The 24,938-nt window shown below is 44.5% G+C and overlaps 1 protein-coding gene across 2 annotated transcripts in view; it reads right to left on the minus strand.

Moving 5' to 3' along the window:
- PRMT8 (protein arginine methyltransferase 8) overlaps positions 1-20,781 on the minus strand; it is a 134,006-nt gene extending 113,225 nt beyond the window's left edge. Inside the window, exon 1 of one of the 2 annotated variants that reach the window (XM_073567808.1) lies at positions 20,079-20,781. In XM_073567808.1, coding sequence (XP_073423909.1) covers positions 20,079-20,147 — 69 coding nt within the window. In that variant the 5' untranslated portion in view covers positions 20,148-20,781. Of the gene's footprint in view, positions 1-19,734; positions 20,011-20,078 lie in introns of those variants that run through there. The other variant, XM_073567809.1, reaches the window with a different exon arrangement.
- Between the last annotated feature and the right edge of the window lie 4,157 nt (positions 20,782-24,938).

Here is a 24,938-nt window from a genome sequence, read left to right on the forward strand (position 1 = left end):
GCTCGCGGCTATAAAAGGTTCGCATGGCCGCTCGGCCATGCGCTAGTATAGACTGTATTTTCAGACTATAAGGTGTGAGTGGTGTATGCACGTATGAATGTCTCTGGTGACTGACTCATTATGAAACCCCTACCCTTGGTACCCATGTGTTGTGAAGCCTAGCCTGCTAGCGCCCAGGCTTAGGTGTAGGTAGGTCAGAGTCTGAGTCAGGCAGTACTCATCATCGGTGACTCGGCACGCCTCAGTGCACGTGCTCCATACTCCTTAGCCAGCGTCTTTAGCGGCGCTCGTGGCAGTGATGTCGGTGGGCCTAGAGGGACTCTAACCCCGTGTCCTTGGGGTAGAGTTCTGTGGCCGCTTGCTGTGCGCTCTTTGGCCGGGCTCTGTGAGCTAAACAGGCTCCGGCATCCACGTTCAGTGGTTGTGTGGCTCTGTGAATTAACAGAGTTCGCTCCTGTTCACATTGGGTGACGTAACCCACGTGTGACTGTTTACACACCGCTTTATTCTCCCGCCATTAACTAGCAGCAGTGTACCACCTCTGCACGGTGGACCCCGGGCTGCGAACGCACCCACTATTATTTTATAATTTGGTGCGTCCCGCCAGCCCTAACATATAGCTTTGTTGCCATAAAAGGAAGGGGGCCCAGACACATTTCTTGCACAGGGGCCCCAAGCTGTCTGTGTCCGCCCCTAGACCAAAGCAGAGATTTCCACTGGTCTAATGTCCATTCCTTGTGTTCTTTAGTCCAAACAAGTCTCTTCTGCTTGTTGCCTGTCCTTAGCAGTGGTTTCCTAGCAGCTATTTTGCCAAGAAGGCCTGCTGCACAAAGTCTCCTCTTAACAGTTGTTGTAGAGATGTGTCTGCTGCTAGAACTCTGTGTGGCATTGACCTGGTCTCTAATCTGAGCTGCTGTTAACCTGCGATTTCTGAGGCTGGTGACTCTGATGAACTTATCCTCCACAGCAGAGGTGACTCTTGGTCTTCCTTTCCTGAGGCCGTCCTCATGTGAGCCAGTTTCTTTGTAGCGCTTGATGGTTTTTGCCACTGCACTTGGGGACACTTTCAAAGTCTTCCCAATTTTTCCGACTGACTGACCTTCATTTCTTAAAGTAATGATGGCCACTCATTTTTTTTAACTTAGCTGCTTTTTTCTTGCCATAATACAAATTCTAACAGTCTATTCAGTAAGACTATCAGCTGTGTATCCACCAGACTTCTGCACAACACAACTGATGGTCCCAACCCCATTTATAAGGCAAGAAATCCCACTTATTAAACCTGACAGGGCACACCTGTGAAGTGAAAACCATTTCCGGTGACTACCTCTTGAAGCTCATCAAGAGAATGCCAAGAGTGTGCAAAGCAGTAATCAAAGCAAAAGGTGGCTACTTTGAAGAACCTAGAATATAAGACATATTTTCAGTTGTTTCACACTTTTTTGTAAATTATTTAATTCCACATGTATTAATTCATAGTTTTAATGCCTTCAGAGTGAATCTACAATTTTCATAGTCATGAAAATAAAGAAAACTCTCTGACCGAGACGGTGTCCAAACTTTTGGTCTGTACTGTATATATATATATATATATATATATATATCACATAGGAGACACAAAGACTGGTGTATATATATATATCACATAGGAGACACTGAGACTGCTGTATATACATCACATAGGAGACACCAAGGATGCTGTGTATACATCATATATGAGACTCTGAGACTGCTGTATATACATCACATAGGAGACACCAAGACTGTTGTATATACATCACGTAGGACACACTGAGACTGCTGTATATATATATATGTCACATAGGAGACACGAGACTTCTGTATGCATCCCATAGAAGACACCAAGACTGCTGTATATACATCATATATGAGACTCTGAGACTGCTGTATACATCACGTAAATGACAATGAGACTGCTATATATATATATATCACATAATAGACACAAAGTCTGTTGTATATACATCACATAGGTCATAAAGACTACTGTATATATATCATATAGGAGAAACTGAGACTGCTGTATATACATCACATAGGAGACACCAAGGATGCTGTGCACATTTATCATATAGGAGACACTGAGACAACTGTATATATTGTAAGGCAGCGCTCAACGAGTGTATTGGGGGACACTCACTTGGCAGCGCATTCACATCACACAGGAACACTTTCCGTTAAACAGTCTATGTGGTTTATTGAACGGCATAAACCATATAAGGCAACACAAAGAAAACAGTCTTGTATCAGATAGATCAGTGTTCACATTAGAGTTCCGCTCTCTCAGTTCTGAGGCCACACAGGCTGTGCCATGTCCAGTAACAGGCTCTATAGCCTCAACACAGTTATTTCCGCCTGTCCGGGGTTACCTCTGAGGGGCTCCTGCTCCAGATGCCGACTCTTGGTTGGTCCTTTTTTTGGGGAACCGGCCGCACTGGGCTCACCATTCCGGACAGTGCCTTATTCACTAGGCCGCCTCACGGTTCCAGAACCACAGCCAAGCAGTGGCTTCCCCAAATGCAGGCCATCACAGACTCTGCTCACACACGTGGCCTGTCCGGGTGCTGTTCAGGGATCTGACCCTGCTCCTTGGGTCTCCCAACACACTGGCCTCACCAGGTCCAGGGCCTCAGTGGGTGCTATTCAGGACGTCTGTCCCCTCCTGAGACTGTCCAACACTCACGCCTCACCGGGTGCTATTCAGGGATCTGTCCCTACTCCCAGGGACTCCCAACACACTGGCCTCACCAGGTCCATGGTCGCAGCAGGTGCTATTCAGGAAGGCAGCACACCTTCCAACACCTAGACCTTCCAGGACCTTCTACCCTGAACCATTCAGGTACACACTCTCTCCCCATGTGACCAGACCTCAGGCACCTTATATGGTCCATAACCACACCCAGAGGTGAGGCATGGATCACATGGTTATGACCTCACTAAAGGTCTTCTTTCACACAGCCACACACAGGCTTTATCCTGGGCGTTCATACACACGCCCCTTGGTGGGTTTGTAGGTGACTGGTCCCACCCATCTCACCAAGTCACCTGGAAGCTTTCCCTAATACACTGCAGCAAACCCTCAGCAGTACCTCAGCTGATCAACACATGTTCCAGCTTCCATCACAAGGCACCCACACTTGTGATACATATCGGCCATTCACAACCCTGCCAGTCACCATTTTCCCTACTACAATGAAGGAAAGGCTGCATGCATGTCCCATACAGCGCCCCCTAGCTGTCACATGGGTCACTGCATCACAATATATATCACATAGGAGACACGAAGGAGGCTGTTGTATATACATCACATAGTAAACACCAAGACTGCGGTATATACATCACAAAGGAGACACTGAGATTGCTGTATACATCACATAGGACACTGAGATTTCAGCATGCATCACATAAGAGACACTAGGACTACTGTCTTCATCAGAGAGACGGGAGTGCAGAGCGCGCTAACTCTGTCCATATAGAACGTTCTGACCCTGGAACTTGCCAGCGTCAGGACCGTAATCCTTCAGTGCACACGCTTCAGGGTTCAGCTGTGAATGCTGTGTGTGAGGCGTTAAAGGCGACATGGCTGCCGGAGTGAGCCGCACGGTCCTATGGAATCGACACCTGATCTATTCTATCTATGTAATGATTTTATATCTATATAAAATAAAAAAGGAAAAGAGCACGAGCCGTCCACTGACATCTCCCCAGTGCCGTTATCACATTGCTATCCGCTCTACGCCAATAATTATCAAACACAATCTTCACATTTGCATCATTAAGTTACTAAATTAAAAAGCATTTGTCCACTTCCCACAGAAATTGCTTTTTTTTCTTATACAACAAGTTACACCAGTGGAAATGTCATTGTGATAAATAATTTCCAGGCTTTGTACGTTCGCTATTAATCCCGGCATCGTATATGACTTGGCAGAAGAACTAATAGGAAATGCAAAAGTATCTATAGAAACTGCCAAAATGAGTGACAGCACAACAAGCCCACACCGCAAATGCTCCGCAGTCACGACTCTGCCGGATGTGATGGGGTTAATGCTGCGGGGGGGCGATTATTTATATTATTTATAAAGGTGAAGCTGAAAGAACAGGAAAACAGGAGAGAATTACTCAAATAGCAACTCCTCAACGCAGGCTGTAGTCTGCAAATGTATGGAAACCTTATCAATGAGGGGAGAGGAGGGGGATGCAGCTGCAGCTCCACTAACATCTTAGGTTTAGTAAGTACTTGCATTAAAGGGGTTGTTCCATCTCTTTCTAAAGCGGACGCACAACTGTCAATCATCAGGAGCGCACCGCTACCCGTCAATCAGAAAGTCGGGAGGTTGGGGAGAGGTGAGCTCCTGAAGTTATAAAAGATGTAACGGCCCCTTCAACCATGGGATAACAAATCTGGAATAACATATTGGAGTGTTGCATTGTGCGATCCCTCTGTTATTCCTCCTGGAAATGAATGTCTACATTATATAACCGGATTGCACTATGGAGACTGTCTCTACACAATGGGACAATCCAATCCATACGGTAGGTACATAGCTTACCAACATGTGCACAATAAGTGGCTACCCAGCGCTAGTGTATGGCCAGGCATGCTCAGATCCTAAACTGTGGAAGCTCTGCTCTGCTACATCTGACAAACAACGCTGTATAGTATTGGACAAACCCAGCTCTACAACATCGTGGGACACACTCTGCTCTCTGCAACATCTGGGAGGCGCTTCTGACAAGTCTGAATAACACAGCTCTGCTCTAACAAACACAGCTCCACCATATCTAACAAACACATCTCCTCTCTATCTTAAAAACACAGCTCTGCTCTAACAAACACAGCTCCACTCTAACAAACACAACACTGCTCTAACAAACACAGCTCCACTCGAACAAACACAACACTGCTCTAACAAACACAGCTCCACTCTAACAAACACAGCTCCACTCTAACAAACACAGCTACACAATATCTAACAAACACAGCTACACAATATCTAACAAACACAGCTCCTCTCTAACAAACACAGCTACACTCTAGCAAACACAGCTCCTCTCTAACAAACACAGCTCCACTCTAACAAACACAGTTCTGCTCTAACAAACACAGCTACACTCTAACAAACACAGCTACACTCTAACAAACACAGCTACACAATATCTAACAAACACAGCTACACTCTAACAAACACAGCTCCTCTCTAACAAACACAGCTCCACTCTAACAAACACAGCTCTGCTCTATCTAACAAACACAGCTCCACTCTAACAAACACAACACTGCTCTAACAAACACAGTTCCACCATATTTAACAAACACAGCTCCACCATATCTAACAAACACATCTCCTCTCTATCTAAGAAACACAGCTCTGCTCTAACAAACACAGCTCCACTCTAACAAACACAGCACTGCTCTAACAAACACAGCTCCACTCTAACAAACACAGCACTGCTCTAACAAACACAGCTCCTCTCTAACAAACACAGCTCCACTCTAACAAACACAGCTCTGCTCTATCTAACAAACACAGCTTCACTCTAACAAACACAGCTCCACTCTAACAAACACAACACTGCTCTAACAAACACAGTTCCACCATATTTAACAAACACAGCTCCACCATATCTAACAAACACATCTCCTCTCTATCTAAGAAACACAGCTCTGCTCTAACAAACACAGCTCCACTCTAACAAACACAGCACTGCTCTAACAAACACAGCTCCACTCTAACAAACACAGCACTGCTCTAACAAACACAGATCCTCTCTAACAAAAACAGCTCCGCTCTAACAAACACAGCTCCACTCTAACAAACACAGCTCTGCTCTAACAAACACAGCACTGCTCTAACAAACACAGTTCCACCATATCTAACAAACACAGCACCACCATATCTAACAAACACAGCTCCACCATATCTAACAAGCACATCTCCTCTCTAAGAAACACAGCTCTGCTCTAACAAACACAGTTCCACTCTAACAAACACAGCTCCACTCTAACAAACACAGCACTGCTCTAACAAACACAGCTCCACTCTAACAAACACAGCTCTGCTCTAACAAACACAGCTCCTCTCTAACAAAAACAGCTCCGCTCTAACAAACACAGCTCCACTCTAACAAACACAGCTCTGCTCTAACAAACACAGCACTGCTCTAACAAACACAGTTCCACTCTAACAAACACAGCTACACAATATCTAACAAACACAGCTACACTCTAACAAACACAGCTCCACTCTAACAAACACAGCTACACAATATCTAACAAACACAGCTACACTCTAACAAACACAGCTCCACTCTAACAAACACAGCTCTGCTCTAACAAACACAGTTCCACTGTAACAAACACAGCTCTGCTCTAACAAACACAGCTCCACTCTAACAAACACAGCTCCACTCTAACAAACACAGCTCTGCTCTATCTAACAAACACAGCTCCACTCTAACAAACACAACACTGCTCTAACAAACACAGCTCCACCATATCTAACAAACACAGCTCCACCATATCTAACAAAAACAGCTCCACCATATCTAACAAACACAGCACCACCATATCTAACAAAAACAGCTCCACCATATCTAACAAACACAGCACCACCATATCTAACAAACACATCTCCTCTCTAACAAACACAGCTCCACTCTAACAAACACAGCTCCACTCTAACAAACACAGCACTGCTCTAACAAACACAGTTCCACTCTAACAAACACAGCTCCACCATATCTAACAAACACAGCACCACCATATCTAACAAACACATCTCCTCTCTAACAAACACAGCTCTGCTCTAACAAACACAGCTCCGCTCTAACAAACACAGCACTGCTCTAACAAACACAGTTCCACTCTAACAAACACAGCTCCACTCTAACAAACACAGCTCCACCATATCTAACAAACACAGCACCACCATATCTAACAAACACATCTCCTCTCTAACAAACACAGCACTGCTCTAACAAACACAGCTCCACTCTAACAAACACAGCTCCGCTCTAACAAACACAGCTCTGCTCTAACAAACACAGCTCCGCTCTAACAAACACAGCTCCACTCTAACAAACACAGCACTGCTCTAACAAACACAGCTCCACTCTAACAAACACAGCTCCACTCTAACAAACACAGCTCTGCTCTATCTAACAAACACAGCTCCACTCTAACAAACACAGCTCCACTCTAACAAACACAACTCCACTCTAACAAACACAACACTGCTCTAACAAACACAGCTCCACCATATCTATCAAACACAGCACTACCATATCTAACAAACACATCTCCTCTCTAACAAACTCAGCTCCACTCTAACAAACACAGCTCCACTCTAACAAACACAGCTCCGCTCTAACAAACACAGCTCCACTCTAACAAACACAGCTCTGCTCTATCTAACAAACACATCTCCACTCTAACAAACACAACACTGCTCTAACAAACACAGCTCCACCATATCTAACAAACACAGCTCCACCATATCTAACAAACACAGCACCACCATATCTAACAAACACAGCTCCACCATATCTAACAAACTCATCTCCTCTCTAACAAACACAGCTCTGCTCTAACAAACACAGCTCCGCTCTAACAAACACAGCACTGCTCTAACAAACACAGCTCCACTCTAACAAACACAGCTCTGCTCTATCTAACAAACACAGCTCCACTCTAACAAACACAGCTCCGCTCTAACAAACACAGCTCCGCTCTAACAAACACAGCTCCACTCTAACAAACACAGCTCTGCTCTATCTAACAAACACAGCTCCACTCTAACAAACACAGCTCCACTCTAACAAACACAGCTCTGCTCTATCTAACAAACACAGCTCCGCTCTAACAAACACAGCTCCACTCTAACAAACACAGCTCTGCTCTATCTAACAAACACAGCTCCGCTCTAACAAACACAGCTCTGCTCTATCTAACAAACACAGCTCCGCTCTAACAAACACAGCTCCACTCTAACATACACAGCTCCACTCTAACAAACACAGCACTGCTCTAACAAACACAGCTCCACTCTAACAAACACAGCACTGCTCTAACAAACACAGCTCCGCTCTAACAAACACAGCTCCGCTCTAACAAACACAGCTCCACTCTAACAAACACAGCTCCACTCTAACAAACACAGCACTGCTCTAACAAACACAGCTCCACTCTAGCAAACACAACACTGCTCTAACAAACACAGCTCAGCTCTAACAAACACAGCTCTGCTCTATCTAACAAACACAGCTCCACTCTAACAAACACAGCTCTGCTCTATCTAACAAACACAGCTCCACTCTAACAAACACAGCTCCACTCTAACAAACACAGCTCTGCTCTATCTAACAAACACAGCTCCACTCTAACAAACACAGCTCCGCTCTAACAAACACAGCTACACTCTAACAAACACAGCTCAGCTCTAACAAACACAGCTCCACTCTAACAAACACAGCTCCACTCTAACAAACACAGCTCTGCTCTATCTAACAAACACAGCTCCGCTCTAACAAACACAGCTCTGCTCTATCTAACAAACACAGCTCCGCTCTAACAAACACAGCTCCACTCTAACATACACAGCTCCACTCTAACAAACACAGCTCCACTCTAACAAACACAGCACTGCTCTAACAAACACAGCTCCACTCTAACAAACACAGCACTGCTCTAACAAACACAGCTCCACTCTAACAAACACAGCTCCGCTCTAACAAACACAGCTACACTCTAACAAACACAGCTCAGCTCTAACAAACACAGCTCCGCTCTAACAAACACAGCTCCACTCTAACAAACACAGCTCTGCTCTATCTAACAAACACAGCTCCGCTCTAACAAACACAGCTCTGCTCTATCTAACAAACACAGCTCCGCTCTAACAAACACAGCTCCACTCTAACATACACAGCTCCACTCTAACAAACACAGCTCCACTCTAACAAACACAGCACTGCTCTAACAAACACAGCACTGCTCTAACAAACACAGCTCCGCTCTAACAAACACAGCTCCACTCTAACAAACACAGCTCCACTCTAACAAACACAGCTCCACTCTAACAAACACAGCACTGCTCTAACAAACACAGCTCCACTCTAGCAAACACAACACTGCTCTAACAAACACAGCTCAGCTCTAACAAACACAGCTCTGCTCTATCTAACAAACACAGCTCCACTCTAACAAACACAGCTCTGCTCTATCTAACAAACACAGCTCCACTCTAACAAACACAGCTCCACTCTAACAAACACAGCTCTGCTCTATCTAACAAACACAGCTCCACTCTAACAAACACAGCTCCGCTCTAACAAACACAGCTACACTCTAACAAACACAGCTCAGCTCTAACAAACACAGCTCTGCTCTATCTAACAAACACAGCTCCACTCTAACAAACACAGCTCCGCTCTAACAAACACAGCTCTGCTCTATCTAACAAACACAGCTCTGCGCTAACAAACACAGCTACACTCTAACAAACACAGCTCTGCTCTATCTAACAAACACAGCTCCGCTCTAACAAACACAGCTCTGCTTGTCAATATCTGTCAAAAAGAGAGCTGCTCAATATCAGTAACAAACAAAACTCAGCTACATCATCAGATATGCTCAAAGCATATAAAACACCTGGAAACCACAACTGCTCGGTTCCTGACAATTTCTGCTCTACTACATCTTCAGAGACACTAAAACTCAGCAACATCTAAAATCTAAGGAGTGCCATGTCTTCAAACACAGCTTTTCAGCACTTGACAAACACAGCTCTACTGGTTTATCAGATGCACTCAGCGCTGCTGCATCTGAAACTCTAGCACATGTGACAAACACAGCTCTGCTATATCAGAGTATACCATATGAGACAACCAAAGCTCTGAAGCTATTACAAACATAGCTCTGCTCTCTCTTTCGCCATGGCTGCCATTCCCTGCAGGACACCAGAGCTCTGCCTCTGCCATCAGCCGCATTGTGCCCTGTCCTGCAGCACCAGGGAGAGCTCCTGCCGGCCCCGCGCCTGCGCACTGCGGGCTGCCACTGGCTCCATGTGCTGCTCTTCTGCTCTCATTGTAATGCAGGACTGTGCTGCTGCAGAAAATTGCAGCAAAATCAATTTGTCAGGCTCCCTGCATCCTCAGTAATCAGTGCAGTGCTGCCAGCAGGGGCCCCCAAGGCTGAGCCTGCCATATACTGTGCAGCCTGACCTCATCTCTCCTCCAGAAGCATGCACTGTGCATTTCACTACAGATGTAGCAGAGCTGCATTGCTGCATCATGATTCCTACAATCCAATGTAGCCCTGCACGATAACAGCTGGTGATTCTAAATTATAACCTCACCCGTGCACCACCCTGGTGGCCTATGGTGCCCTGATAAATAGTGCCATATGGTGCCCTGATAAAGAGTGCCATATGGTGCCCTGATAAAGAGTGCCATATGGTGTCCTGATAAAGAGTGCCATATGGTGCCCTGGTAAATAGTGCCATATGGTTCCCTTATAAATAGTGCCATATGGTGCCCTGATAAATAGTGCTATATGGTGCCCTGATAAAGAGTGTCATATGGTGCCCTGATAAATAGTGCCATATGGTGCCCTGATAAATAGTGCTATATGGTGCCCTGATAAAGAGTGCTATATGGTGCCCTGATAAAGAATGCCATATGATGCCCTGATAAACAATGCCATATGGTGACCTGATAAATAGTGCCATAAGGTGCCCTGATAAAGAGTGCTATATGGTGCCCTGATAAAGAATGCCATAAGGTGCCCTGATAAAGAGTGCCATATGGTGCCCTGATAAATAGTGCCATAAGGTGCCCTGATAAAGAGTGCTATATGGTGCCCTGATAAAGAATGCCATATGATGCCCTGAAAAACAGTGCCATATGGTGACCTGATAAAGAGTGCCATATGGTGCCCTGATAAACAGTGCCATATGGTGCCCTGATAAATAGTGCTATATGATTTCCTGATAAATAGTGCCATATAGTGATTATAGTACCATACAGTAACCTGATGAATAGTGCCATACAGTGAACTGATAAATAGTACTAGATGGTGCCCCAATAAATAGTGTCAGATTGTGCTGTGATAAATAGTGCCATATGGTTCCCTGATATATAGCGCCAGATGGTGCCCTGATATATAGTGGCATATGGTGTCCTGATAAACAATGCCATATAGTAATTAATAGTGCCATACCGTAACCTGATAAATAATAACATACAGTGCCTTGATAAATAGTGCCAGATTGGGCCATGATAAATAGTGCTATATGGTGCCTTGATAAACAATGCCATATAGTGATGAATAGTGCCATACAGTAACCTGATAAATAATACTAGATGGCACCCTAATAGTGCCAGATTGTGCATTGATAAATAGTGGCATATGGTGGCCTGATAAACAATGCCATATAATAATAATCTTTATTTATTTTTATATAGCGCTAACATATTCCGCAGCGCTTTACAGTTTGCACACATTATTCATCACCGTCCCCGATGGGGGCTCACAATCTAAATTCCCTATCAGTATGTCTTTGGAGTGTGGGAGGAAACCAGAGTACCCGGAGGAAACCCACGCAAACACGGGGAGAACATACAAACTCCTTGCAGATGTTGTCCTTGGTGAGATTCGAACCCAGGACCCCAGCGCTGCAAGGCTGCAGCGCTAACCACTGAGCCACCGTGCTGCCCTAATATATAGTGATTATATACAGCAACCTGATCAATAATACCATACAATACCCTGATAAATATTGTCATATGGTTCCCTTATAAATAGTGATTAATGGTGCAATACAGTAACCTGATGAATAGTAACATATGATGTTAAGATAAATAGTGCCATACAGTTAACTGATAAATAGTGCTAGATGGAGCTCTAATAAATAGTGGCGTACAGCGCCCTAATACATAGTGTCATCTATTGCCCTGATAAATACTGCCTTTCACTGTATGGATGAATAATGTTACACTGTGACTTGATGAACAGTGCCATACAGAGCCATGATGAACAGTGCCATACAGCACCACGATGAATAGTGCCATACAGTGCCATAATGAATAGTGCCATACAGTGCCATGATGAATAGTGCCATACAGCACCACGATAAATAGTGCCATACAGTGCCATAATGAATAGTGCCATACAGAGCCATGATGAACAGTGCCATACAGCACCACGATGTATAGTGCCATACAGTGCCATAATGAATAGTGCCATACAGTGCCATGATGAATAGTGCCATACAGCACCACGATAAATAGTGCCATACAGTGCCATAATGAATAGTGCCATACAGAGCCATGATGAACAGTGCCATACACAGCCATGATGAATGGTGCCATACACAGCCATGATGTATAGTGCCATACACAGCCATGATGAATAGTGACATACACAGCCATGATGCATAGTGCCATACAGTGCCATGATGAATAGTGTCATACACAGCCATGATGCATAGTGCCATACAGTGCCATGATGACTAGTGTCATACACAGCCATGATGAACAGTGCCATACACAGCCATGATGAACAGTGCCATACACAGCCATAATGAACAGTGCCATACACAGCCATGAGGCATAGTGCCATACAGTGTCATGATGAATAGTGTCATACACAGCCATGATGAACAGTGTCATACACAGCCATGATGAACAGTGCCATACACAGCCATAATGAACAGTGCCATACACAGCCATGATGAATAGTGCCATACAGACCCATGATGAACAGTGCCATACAGAGCCATGATGAATAGTCCCATACACAGCCATGATGCATAGTGCCATACACAGCCATGATGCATAGTGCCATACACACAGCCATGATGAATAGTGCCATACACAGCCATGATGAACAGTGCCATACACAGCCATAATGAACAGTGCCATACAGACCCATGATGAACAGTGCCATACACAGCCATGATGAATAGTGCCATACAGTGCCATAATGAATAGTGCCATACAGTGCCATGATGAATAGTGTCATACACAGCCATGATGCATAGTGCCATACAGTGCCATGATGAATAGTGCCATACACAGCCATGATGCATGGTGCCATACACAGCCATGATGAATAGTGTCATACACAGCCATGACGAATAGTGCCATACAGTGCCATGATGAACAGTGCCATACACAGCCATGATGAATAGTGCCATACAGTGCCATAATGAATAGTGCCATACAGTGCCATGATGAATAGTGTCATACACAGCCATGATGCATAGTGCCATACAGTGCCATGATGAATAGTGCCATACACAGCCATGATGCATAGTGCCATACACAGCCATGATGCATGGTGCCATACACAGCCATGATGAATAGTGTCATACACAGCCATGACGAATAGTGCCATACAGTGCCATGATGAACAGTGCCATACACAGCCATGATGCATAGTGCCATACACAGCCATGATGCATGGTGCCATACACAGCCATGATGAACAGTGCCATACACAGCCATGATGAACAGTGCCATACACAGCCATAATGAACAGTGCCATACAGAGCCATGATGAACAGTGCCATACACAGCCATGATGAATAGTGCCATACACAGCCATAATGAACGGTGCCATACACAGCCATAATGAACGGTGCCATACACAGCCATGATGCATAGTGCCATACACAGCCATGATGAATAGTGCCATACACAGCCATGATGAACGGTGCCATACACAGCCATGATGAATAGTGCCATACACAGCCATGATGAATAGTGCCATGCAGTGCCATGATGAATAGTGCCATACACAGCCATAATGAACGGTGCCATACACAGCCATGATGAATAGTGCCATACACAGCCATGATGAATAGTGCCATACACAGCCATGATAAATAGTGTCATACACTGACCGCACATGTACAGAACATGTACAGCTATTCCGTTCTAGCAGCCACTAGAGATAATGCAGGCAGGGGTGTATACAGCATGTCACACAGGCAAACTAGGCAGCTGCATAGGGCCACAGAATGAAAGGGGACATTGTGCCTCCGGGTGATCTGATGATTGCCCAGCGTCTGGCATCACAAACCGCTGACTATCACTGGGTATAACCCATGCTAAATATACATTATTTTTTTTTCTACAGCGCCCCCTGTAGGGAATATATATTATTACATGCCAGGTATTCAAACATGTAATTCATACGTGGGCTGAGAGTTCATGGTGGCATCTCTCAGTTCTGTCTCATAAAGGGGAGTCCAGATATTGGGCAGCATGGGGGGGCTCAGTGGTTAGCTCTGTATGGTGGCTCAGTGGTTAGCCCTGCAGCGCTGGGGTCCTGGGTTCAAATCCCACCAAGGACAACATCTGCGAGGAGTTTGTATGTTCTGCCCGAGTTTGCGTGGGTTTCCCCCCACATTCCAAAGACATAGATAGTGATCCAAGATTGCACATAACTAGAAAACCCATAGATGCTCTACAACATGCAACAACTGGATCTATTATTATTATTATTATTATTATGCTGTATACAAAGGATTTATCTGTATCCCCCCAACTACAGGACAGGAGTGCAGCCCACCACTGTGTATAATGCACAGCCCCCACTACACACAGAGGGCACTGGGGCCGGACAATAGATATCTAATAGATTGTTTTCCCATATTATATGAGCCACAGAGAAGGAGAGAAACACAACAGTCTAAAATTTATCTATCTATCTATCTATCTATCTATCTATCTATCTATCTATCTATCCAACCAATATTTGTCTCTATCCCGGCACCCCCATCAGATACACAGACAGTAAATGAATGTAATCCTCCTGTGTGTGTATACCCCCTTCCCCCACACACAGTAATTGAATGAATTATGTAAGCACAGCTAAGGAATGTACTACACATGTATATATCCCTACTGACTGTATATATAAGACCCCTAAACACATGAACAGTAAATGAATGTATGACACATGTATATCCCCTGCTGACTTCATCTAGTCCACTATAAACATGCAGTACACATGTACAATATGTCCATTACTAAATGTATATATATAAGACCCTATACAGCAGCACAGTAAATGAGCAGATTACACATGTGTACCCTACAAGACCCCTATACAGCAGCACAGTAAATGAGTGTATTACACATGTGTACCCTACACGACCCCTATACAGCAGCACAGTAAATGTGTATTACACATGTGTACCCTACAAGACCCCTATACAGCAGCACAGTAAATGAGTGTATTACACATGTGTACCCTACAAGACCCCAATACAGCAGCACAGTAAATGTGTATTACACATGTGTACCCTACAAGACCCGTATACAGGAGCACAGTAAATGAGCAGATTACACATGTGTACCCTACAAGACCCCTATACAGCAGCACAGTAAATGAGCAGATTACACATGTGTACCCTACAAGACCCCAATACAGCAGCACAGTAAATGTGTATTACACATGTGTACCCTACAAGACCCCAATACAGCAGCACAGTAAATGTGTATTACACATGTGTACCCTACAAGACCCCTATACAGCAGCACAGTAAATGAGTGTATTACACATGTGTACCCTACAAGACCCCAATACAGCAGCACAGTAAATGTGTATTACACATGTGTACCCTACAAGACCCGTATACAGGAGCACAGTAGATGAGCAGATTACACATGTGTACCCTACAAGACCCCAATACAGCAGCACAGTAAATGTGTATTACACATGTGTACCCTACAAGACCCCTATACAGCAGCACAGTAAATGAGTGTATTACACATGTGTACCCTACAAGACCCCAATACAGCAGCACAGTAAATGTGTATTACACATGTGTACCCTACAAGACCCCTATACAGGAGCACAGTAGATGAGCAGATTACACATGTGTACCCTACAAGACCCCAATACAGCAGCACAGTAAATGTGTATTACACATGTGTACCCTACAAGACCCCTAAACAGCAGCACAGTAAATGAGCAGATTACACATGTGTACCCTACAAGACCCCAATACAGGAGCACAGTAAATGTGTATTACACATGTGTACCCTACACGACCCCTATACAGCAGCACAGTAGATGAGCAGATTACACAGGTGTACCCTACAAGACCCCAATACAGGAGCACAGTAGATGAGCAGATTACACATGTGTACCCTACAAGACCCCAATACAGGGAGCACAGTACATGTGTATTACACATGTGTACCCTACAAGACCCCAATACAGCAGCACAGTAAATGTGTATTACACATGTGTACCCTACAAGACCCCTATACAGGAGCACAGTAGATGAGCAGATTACACATGTGTACCCTACAAGACCCCAATACAGGAGCACAGTAGATGAGCAGATTACACATGTGTACCCTACAAGACCCCAATACAGGAGCACAGTAGATGAGGGTATTACACATGTGTACCCTACAAGACCCCAATACAGCAGCACAGTAAATGTGTATTACACATGTGTACCCTACAAGACCCCTATACAGGAGCACAGTAGATGAGCAGATTACACATGTGTACCCTACACGACCCCTATACAGCAGCACAGTAGATGAGCAGATTACACATGTGTACCCTACAAGAACCCAATACAGGAGCACAGTAAATGAGCAGATTACACATGTGTACCCTACAAGACCCCAATACAGGAGCACAGTAGATGAGGGTATTACACATGTGTACCCTACAAGACCCCAATACAGCAGCACAGTAAATGTGTATTACACATGTGTACCCTACAAGACCCCTATACAGGAGCACAGTAGATGAGCAGATTACACATGTGTACCCTACAAGACCCCAATACAGGAGCACAGTAGATGAGGGTATTACACATGTGTACCCTACAAGACCCCAATACAGCAGCACAGTAAATGTGTATTACACATGTGTACCCTACAAGACCCCAATACAGGAGCACAGTAGATGAGCAGATTACACATGTGTACCCTACAAGACCCCAATACAGGAGCACAGTAGATGAGGGTATTACACATGTGTACCCTACAAGACCCCAATACAGCAGCACAGTAAATGTGTATTACACATGTGTACCCTACAAGACCCCTATACAGGAGCACAGTAGATGAGCAGATTACACATGTGTACCCTACACGACCCCAATACAGCAGCACAGTAGATGAGCAGATTACACATGTGTACCCTACACGACCCCAATACAGGAGCACAGTAAATGAGTGTATTACACATGTGTACCCTACAAGACCCCAATACAGGAGCACAGTAAATGAGTGTATTACACATGTGTACCCTACAAGACCCCAATACAGGAGCACAGTAGATGAGCAGATTACACATGTGTACCCTACAAGACCCCAATACAGCAGCACAGTAGATGAGCAGATTACACATGTGTACCCTACAAGACCCCAATACAGGAGCACAGTAGATGAGCAGATTACACATGTGTACCCTACAAGACCCCAATACAGCAGCACAGTAGATGAGCAGATTACACATGTGTACCCTACACGACCCCAATACAGCAGCACAGTAGATGAGCAGATTACACATGTGTACCCTACACGACCCCAATACAGGAGCACAGTAAATGAGTGTATTACACATGTGTACCCTACAAGACCCCAATACAGCAGCACAGTAAATGTGTATTACACATGTGTACCCTACAAGACCCCTATACAGCAGCACAGTAGATGAGCAGATTACACATGTGTACCCTACACGACCCCAATACAGGAGCACAGTAAATGAGTGTATTACACATGTGTACCCTACAAGACCCCAATACAGGAGCACAGTAAATGAGTGTATTACACATGTGTACCCTACAAGACCCCAATACAGGAGCACAGTAGATGAGCAGATTACACATGTGTACCCTACAAGACCCCAATACAGCAGCACAGTAGATGAGCAGATTACACATGTGTACCCTACACGACCCCAATACAGGAGCACAGTAGATGAGCAGATTACACATGTGTACCCTACAAGACCCCAATACAGCAGCACAGTAGATGAGCAGATTACACATGTGTACCCTACAAGACCCCAATACAGCAGCACAGTAGATGAGCAGATTACACATGTGTACCCTACAAGACCCCAATACAGGAGCACAGTAGATGAGCAGATTACACATGTGTACCCTACAAGACCCCAATACAGGAGCACAGTAGATGAGCAGATTACACATGTGTACCCTACAAGACCCCAATACAGCAGCACAGTAAATGAGTGTATTACACATGTGTACCCTACAAGACCCCAATACAGGAGCACAGTAGATGAGCAGATTACACATGTGTACCCTACACGACCCCAATACAGGAGCACAGTAGATGAGTGTATTACACATGTGTACCCTACAAGACCCCAATACAGGAGCACAGTAAATGTGTATTACACATGTGTACCCTACAAGACCCCAATACAGCAGCACAGTAAATGTGTATTACACATGTGTACCCTACAAGACCCCTATACAGCAGCACAGTAGATGAGCAGATTACACATGTGTACCCTACACGACCCCAATACAGGAGCACAGTAAATGAGTGTATTACACATGTGTACCCTACAAGACCCCAATACAGGAGCACAGTAAATGAGTGTATTACACATGTGTACCCTACAAGACCCCAATACAGGAGCACAGTAGATGAGCAGATTACACATGTGTACCCTACAAGACCCCAATACAGCAGCACAGTAGATGAGCAGATTACACATGTGTACCCTACAAGACCCCAATACAGCAGCACAGTAGATGAGCAGATTACACATGTGTACCCTACAAGACCCCAATACAGCAGCACAGTAGATGAGCAGATTACACATGTGTACCCTACACGACCCCAATACAGGAGCACAGTAGATGAGCAGATTACACATGTGTACCCTACAAGACCCCAATACAGCAGCACAGTAGATGAGCAGATTACACATGTGTACCCTACAAGACCCCAATACAGCAGCACAGTAGATGAGCAGATTACACATGTGTACCCTACAAGACCCCAATACAGCAGCACAGTAGATGAGCAGATTACACATGTGTACCCTACAAGACCCCAATACAGCAGCACAGTAGATGAGCAGATTACACATGTGTACCCTACAAGACCCCAATACAGGAGCACAGTAGATGAGCAGATTACACATGTGTACCCTACAAGACCCCAATACAGGAGCACAGTAGATGAGCAGATTACACATGTGTACCCTACAAGACCCCAATACAGCAGCACAGTAGATGAGCAGATTACACATGTGTACCCTACACGACCCCAATACAGGAGCACAGTAGATGAGGGTATTACACATGTGTACCCTACAAGACCCCAATACAGGAGCACAGTAGATGAGCAGATTACACATGTGTACCCTACACGACCCCAATACAGGAGCACAGTAGATGAGGGTATTACACAGGTGTATCCCCTGCTGACCCCTATACACCTGCATTACACATATATCTACCCTATAAGACCCAATTGACTGCATTTGAGCTGAATATATCATTTGATTCTATTGCAGCCCCCCCAGCACAGGTCTTGTCCAGCAGCATCTACCTGTGTTGCATTCCCTCTGCTGCAGCCCCCTCCACAGCTCAGCCCCCCACTCACAAGTCCCACATCCCCCACTATGTCAAGGGCACCCTGTGCCAGTCTCCCTGCCTGGAGCTGCTCCTGCATTTTGGCCATACTCACAGTACAGACATAGCTCTGCATCCTGTGTAGGGGCAGGCACTGCAGGCACAGATTCATGGCACTGCTCATACACTGCGGCTTCCTCCTGTGCAATGTAGGTCAGGCAGGTGAGAAGAACACGAGCGATCCACAGTCGATCCCCCCCATCCCCAGCACTGGTTAATAACCCCCCTATATCCAGTGCAGGGCTGTGCTCTGAGCATCAGTGACTCAGCCATGGACACTAGTGGGTTAGTCACGCATCCATGGAGCCCCTTCATTCCACAACACCCCATAATGCTTCTCCACCATCACCCATGCAAAGTTCCCATCTGCTGCATCTCCTCCAGAAGACCATCTCCTACCTCCACATTCTCTGCTTCAGCCATCTTCCTCCTCAGGAGCAAGCAGCGGGAGGAGTGCTTAATTCCCATAAGAGATAGTAAGTTCTTTTTTTTTTAACCCCTTTTTACTATTATTATTTAGGTCTCAAAAAAAATTAAAATAAAAATCAGATGATTTCCTCTTGATGTTCTTCACCAGATTGACTTGTCAAGTTCTCCCAAAGTTCTCCTGTTCTTCAGGTGGCCGCAATTTGCACTTTCTTAACTCATCGGATACCCAAGGAGGATGGAAAAAATCTAGCAAAAATGTCATGACCTGAGGTTCCTGGAGGGGTGAGGAACCTTGGTAGATCACAACATCATGGTCTCCTTGAGGATGATGACCATCTTCAGCCACCACCAAGTTCTCCAGAATGTGTCGGAATGCTCAGCTCTTCGCAATGGATGTCGGAGTCCTCTTTTTTTCCCTCTTCTTCTTTATTTCTTCTGGGAAAACTTGGTAGGAAACCAAATCCTCCTTATGAGAAGAGGCTGTCTCTGACTTCCATGTGCAGAATCCTGAAATCCCCCTTTTTCTTCTTCTTTCCTTCCTCTGCTCCTGCTGATGTCTAATATCCTCCTCCAGTATATATACATAAATATACATATATAATATGAACTTTCTTATTAATCTCCACTTGATAGTTGTGTAGATGGTTCTGTGCAGATTCCAGATAGATTTGTTCTTTCTGGGTCAGCCCATTAACCCTTTCCAGCCTCCCTCCTTCTGATTGGAGGCTGAGGATCTCTGTAGCCCCCCAGCCCTTGCCTTCTTGTTTGATTGACTTTTTGCTATTGGAAACTCATATTCCACATAAGACAAAAAAAATAGAAAAAAAAATAGCCAGGAGAGAAGAGGTAATAACCACCACCAAAACATATGGGATGCACTGCAGTCTCTATTTGTAGCAGAGCTCAACCTGATTTTCCATGGATGGGTATAATATTATGCTATGTAATAGTTCAGATAATGCAGATTTATTTGCCTGCGGTCCCATAAAAGTAAGAAGAAAAAAAAAAGAGAGTGCATGATGATGCCACCATACTCAGCTTAATGGTGGTACTGGTTTACAGACCATTTAAAGGGACTCTGTTACATCTCTATTCTAAGGGTGGTATAAGATAGTGGATAACGCGCGGAATTCTGGGATATGGAGTTTTCTATGATTTCATCCAGTATTTTCATGTAAAAAAAAAGCTGGTTCCAAAAAGCTTGTGGGTCCTGTGTCCCCCGCCCACAAAGGATGATTGGCAGAGAGAGCTGTCAATCAATCCGTGTAGGCGGGACATGCAGGACTCACAGGCTTTCTTCATTGTACCAGCAATTAAACAGCTCCTTAGTGAGATGATTGCTTAAAATCATAGAAAGCCTTGATAACATATAAAAAATATTAATATACATATATATAAACATAAATATATAAACAAATTATATTGTTTTAAATAATATAAAATTGTAAATAAAATCTAAAAATATTAATATATGCATAAATATATATTTAAGGATGAAAACATAAATTATATATAAATAAATATATATATTTGAACAAAAAATATTGCTTTAAATAATAGAAAATTATAAATAGAATATAAAAATAAAACAGAACATATATATATACATTATATATACTGTATGTATATATATATATATGTATGCAAAAAAATATTTTTTTATCTTCCCCTCCCCCCCAAAAAAAAAGAAAATTGGGGTGTCATATCTAAAAATTGACATATTACAAATGACACTGTTTTTTCAAATGAAGACTTATCTCCACCTGCCCTGCAGTATCCAGGTTTTTTTTTAAAAGGGGTTTTCCAGGATTAAAAATATTGATGACCAATACTTAGTAGAGGTCATTATTATCATATGTGTGAGGGTTCAAAATCTGGCGCTCCTACTGATCAGCTAACACTTGGATGAAAGCCCATAGTGTACAGTGTTGGCGCAGCACAGCTCCATGCACATATAGTGGCTATTCTCAGGTACTGCAGTTCAGCTCCCATTCACTTCATTGATCCCCCATATGTCATATTGATGACCTATTCAAGGTCATAGCAAGAAAACAAAGATTGTAAGAAAAACAGATCTTCCATTATCTAAATTATATGGAGGCTCATACTGTATTAAAAGGGTCAAAAGTCAGAGGGTTGTAGGTCATATATATGGGACAATGTCTCCGCTTTGATTTTCTTACTAGAATATGATGGAAAGTCTGATGTCTGACATGGATGACTGCAGAGAATCAGGATTGGCCTGCACAGCCAAGTTTATGGGCAAAATCGGATTTACACTGGACTACCAGGGCCACTTTCTATATTCCTGTTGGGCTAGTGAAGGTTGTTTTTTTTTACAATTTTAAAAGAATAAATATGGATACTGGTAAAGTTCATCCACAAGCTTTATAGTCAGAAGTCCCACTTCCACAAGACAGCCAGGGAAATCATCTGTATTTTTACTGAAATTTTGAGGGTATTGTGAGCAATCTCATGGAGCAAACAGGGACACTGTTAGAGGACCACAGGGCTCACTTTCAGCATTTCCACTCAAGACCACCAATGGTATCATGGTTACTCTCCCTATTACTACTGGATCACCAAAATACCAAAATATTCTGCAGCGGTGTGATGAGGTCTGCAGTGGTGTGATGAGGTCTGCAGCGGTGTGATGAGGTCTGCAGCGGTGTGATGAGGTCTGCAGTGGTGTGATGAGGTCTGCAGCGGTGTGATGAGGTCTGCAGCGGTGTGATGAGGTCTGCAGTGGTGTGATGAGGTCTGCAGCGGTGTGATGAGGTCTGCAGCGGTGTGATGAGGTCTGCAGCGGAGTGATGAGGTCTGCAGCAGGTGCATTTTAGAGGAAAGGGCCAGGGGGAATGGAGGGTTGGTATTACTGCAAGGGCACATTATGGGGTAATGGGGGACATTATGGAGAAATTTGGTGGATTGTGAACGGAGGCATAGTAAAATGAGGGACAGTGGGGTGGGGGGAACTTTATGCAGAGAGTGTGGGAGAGATATGGAAAGGGGCAGTTTGGGGTGATGTTTTGGAAAGGGGCAGTGTGGAGGGAATATTATTGAGAGGGGCAGTGTGAGGGGAGAATAATATGAAGAAGGGCAGAGTCAGAGGTATATTATGGAGAGGAGCAATGTAGGGGAATACTATGGAGAGGGGAAGTGTGGGGGGGAAATCATGGAGAGGGTCAGTGTGTGAAGCTATATATCACGGAGAGGGGCAGTTTGAGGGGATATTTTGGCAAAGGGCAGTGTTAGGGGAATATTATGTAGAAAGGCAGTGTGGGGGGATATTATGGAGAAGGACAGTGTGGGGGGATATTATGGAGAGGGGCAGTTTGGGGTGGAATATTATAGAGAGGGCAGTGTGGGTGGTATATTATAAGGAAGAGTAGTGTGGGGGGATATTATGGTGAAGTACAGTGTGGGTGTATATTATAGAGAGGGGCTGTGTGTGGTAGTATATTATGGAGAGGGGCTGTGTGGAGGAACATTATATAAAGGGGCTGTGTGAGGGGGGATATTATATAACGGGGCAGGGTGGAGAGGATAATTTGCACAGGAAGCACATTGAGGGGCAATTATTTATTCAGAGGCACAGCATGAGAGATATTTAGATTTATGGTACAGTATAATGATATTTTTATTTATAAGACACCGTGTCAGGGTCGGCTGCTGGAGACGGAGAAGAGGGAAGTCTGTAGAGATAAGCTCTGGGCATGAAATCTCATCATGGCACCTGTGCTACATGGAGATAAAAGGGATAAGAATGACTTCAGTCAGAAAAGATGTCACCTGTAAGATACCTGTATGTAAATGTTTATTTGTTATACTAACTTCACATCATTAGTGTTGTGGTTCCTGTACGGTCTGCAGTCTGATGATGACTTGTAATAACTCACAGTATCTCCTTACCATTGTCAGGGGCACAGTGAGAGTTGTAGGTTCATGCGATACAATTGTATATGGGGCTGACCTGACATTGCAATTGATCGCTGTACTAAGGTTGGTGCTGTATTCATGTACTGATGGTGGTTCTGGCTCTGCATTCATGTACTGATGGTGGTTCTGGTGATGTATTCATGTACTGATGGTGGTTCTGGTGCTGTATACATGTACTGATGGTGGTTCTGGCTCTGCATTCATGTACTGATGGTGGTTCTGGTGTTGAGTTCATGTAATCATGATGGTTCTGGCACTGCATTCATGTACTGATGGTGGTTCTGGCGATGAATTCATGTACTGATCTTGTGTGCTGATGGTAGTCCTTATCTTGCACACTTGTAGTAATCCATAACATGCTTCATGGCTATGTTAAAACTTAAAGGGAACCTGTCACCCCCCCCCCCAGGCATTTTTAACTAAAAGAGCCACCTAGTGCAGCGCTAATGCTGCATTCTTTCAGGGTGGCTCTTTTAGTTGGGGTCCCTTCCACCGCTGAAAGAATCGTTTTTATAATTTGTCACTCATACCTCTAGTTTGTCCAGGGGGCAGGTCTTTCCCCCCCGGACACAGACGCCTTACAGCCATCAGTCATTTCCTCCATTCTTCTGGGCACCGCCTCCTCAGCGTTCAGTTATTTACCTGGCGCCTGCGCTGTAATCTTGCTTCTTGGGCATGCGCAGTTAGCGCTGCCCGTCCACTTACATCACATGATGTCTTCCTTATAGCGCCTGCGTAGACGCGCGGCCCTAGATTCCGCCCCGCAGTGGGAATAAATCAGAAGAGACTGCGGGGCGGGATCTCACCTGCTAACCCCACTGGCTACAGTGGGCCTGAACCAGAACCAACACCCAGCCAGATCCTTCACTTTCATGTAGCGCACCGGGGCAT

This window comes from Dendrobates tinctorius, unplaced genomic scaffold, assembly GCF_039654945.1.
Source record: "Dendrobates tinctorius isolate UK_male_01 unplaced genomic scaffold, ASM3965494v1 ptg000020l, whole genome shotgun sequence".
In the NCBI taxonomy this organism is placed as follows: Eukaryota; Metazoa; Chordata; class Amphibia; order Anura; family Dendrobatidae; genus Dendrobates; species Dendrobates tinctorius.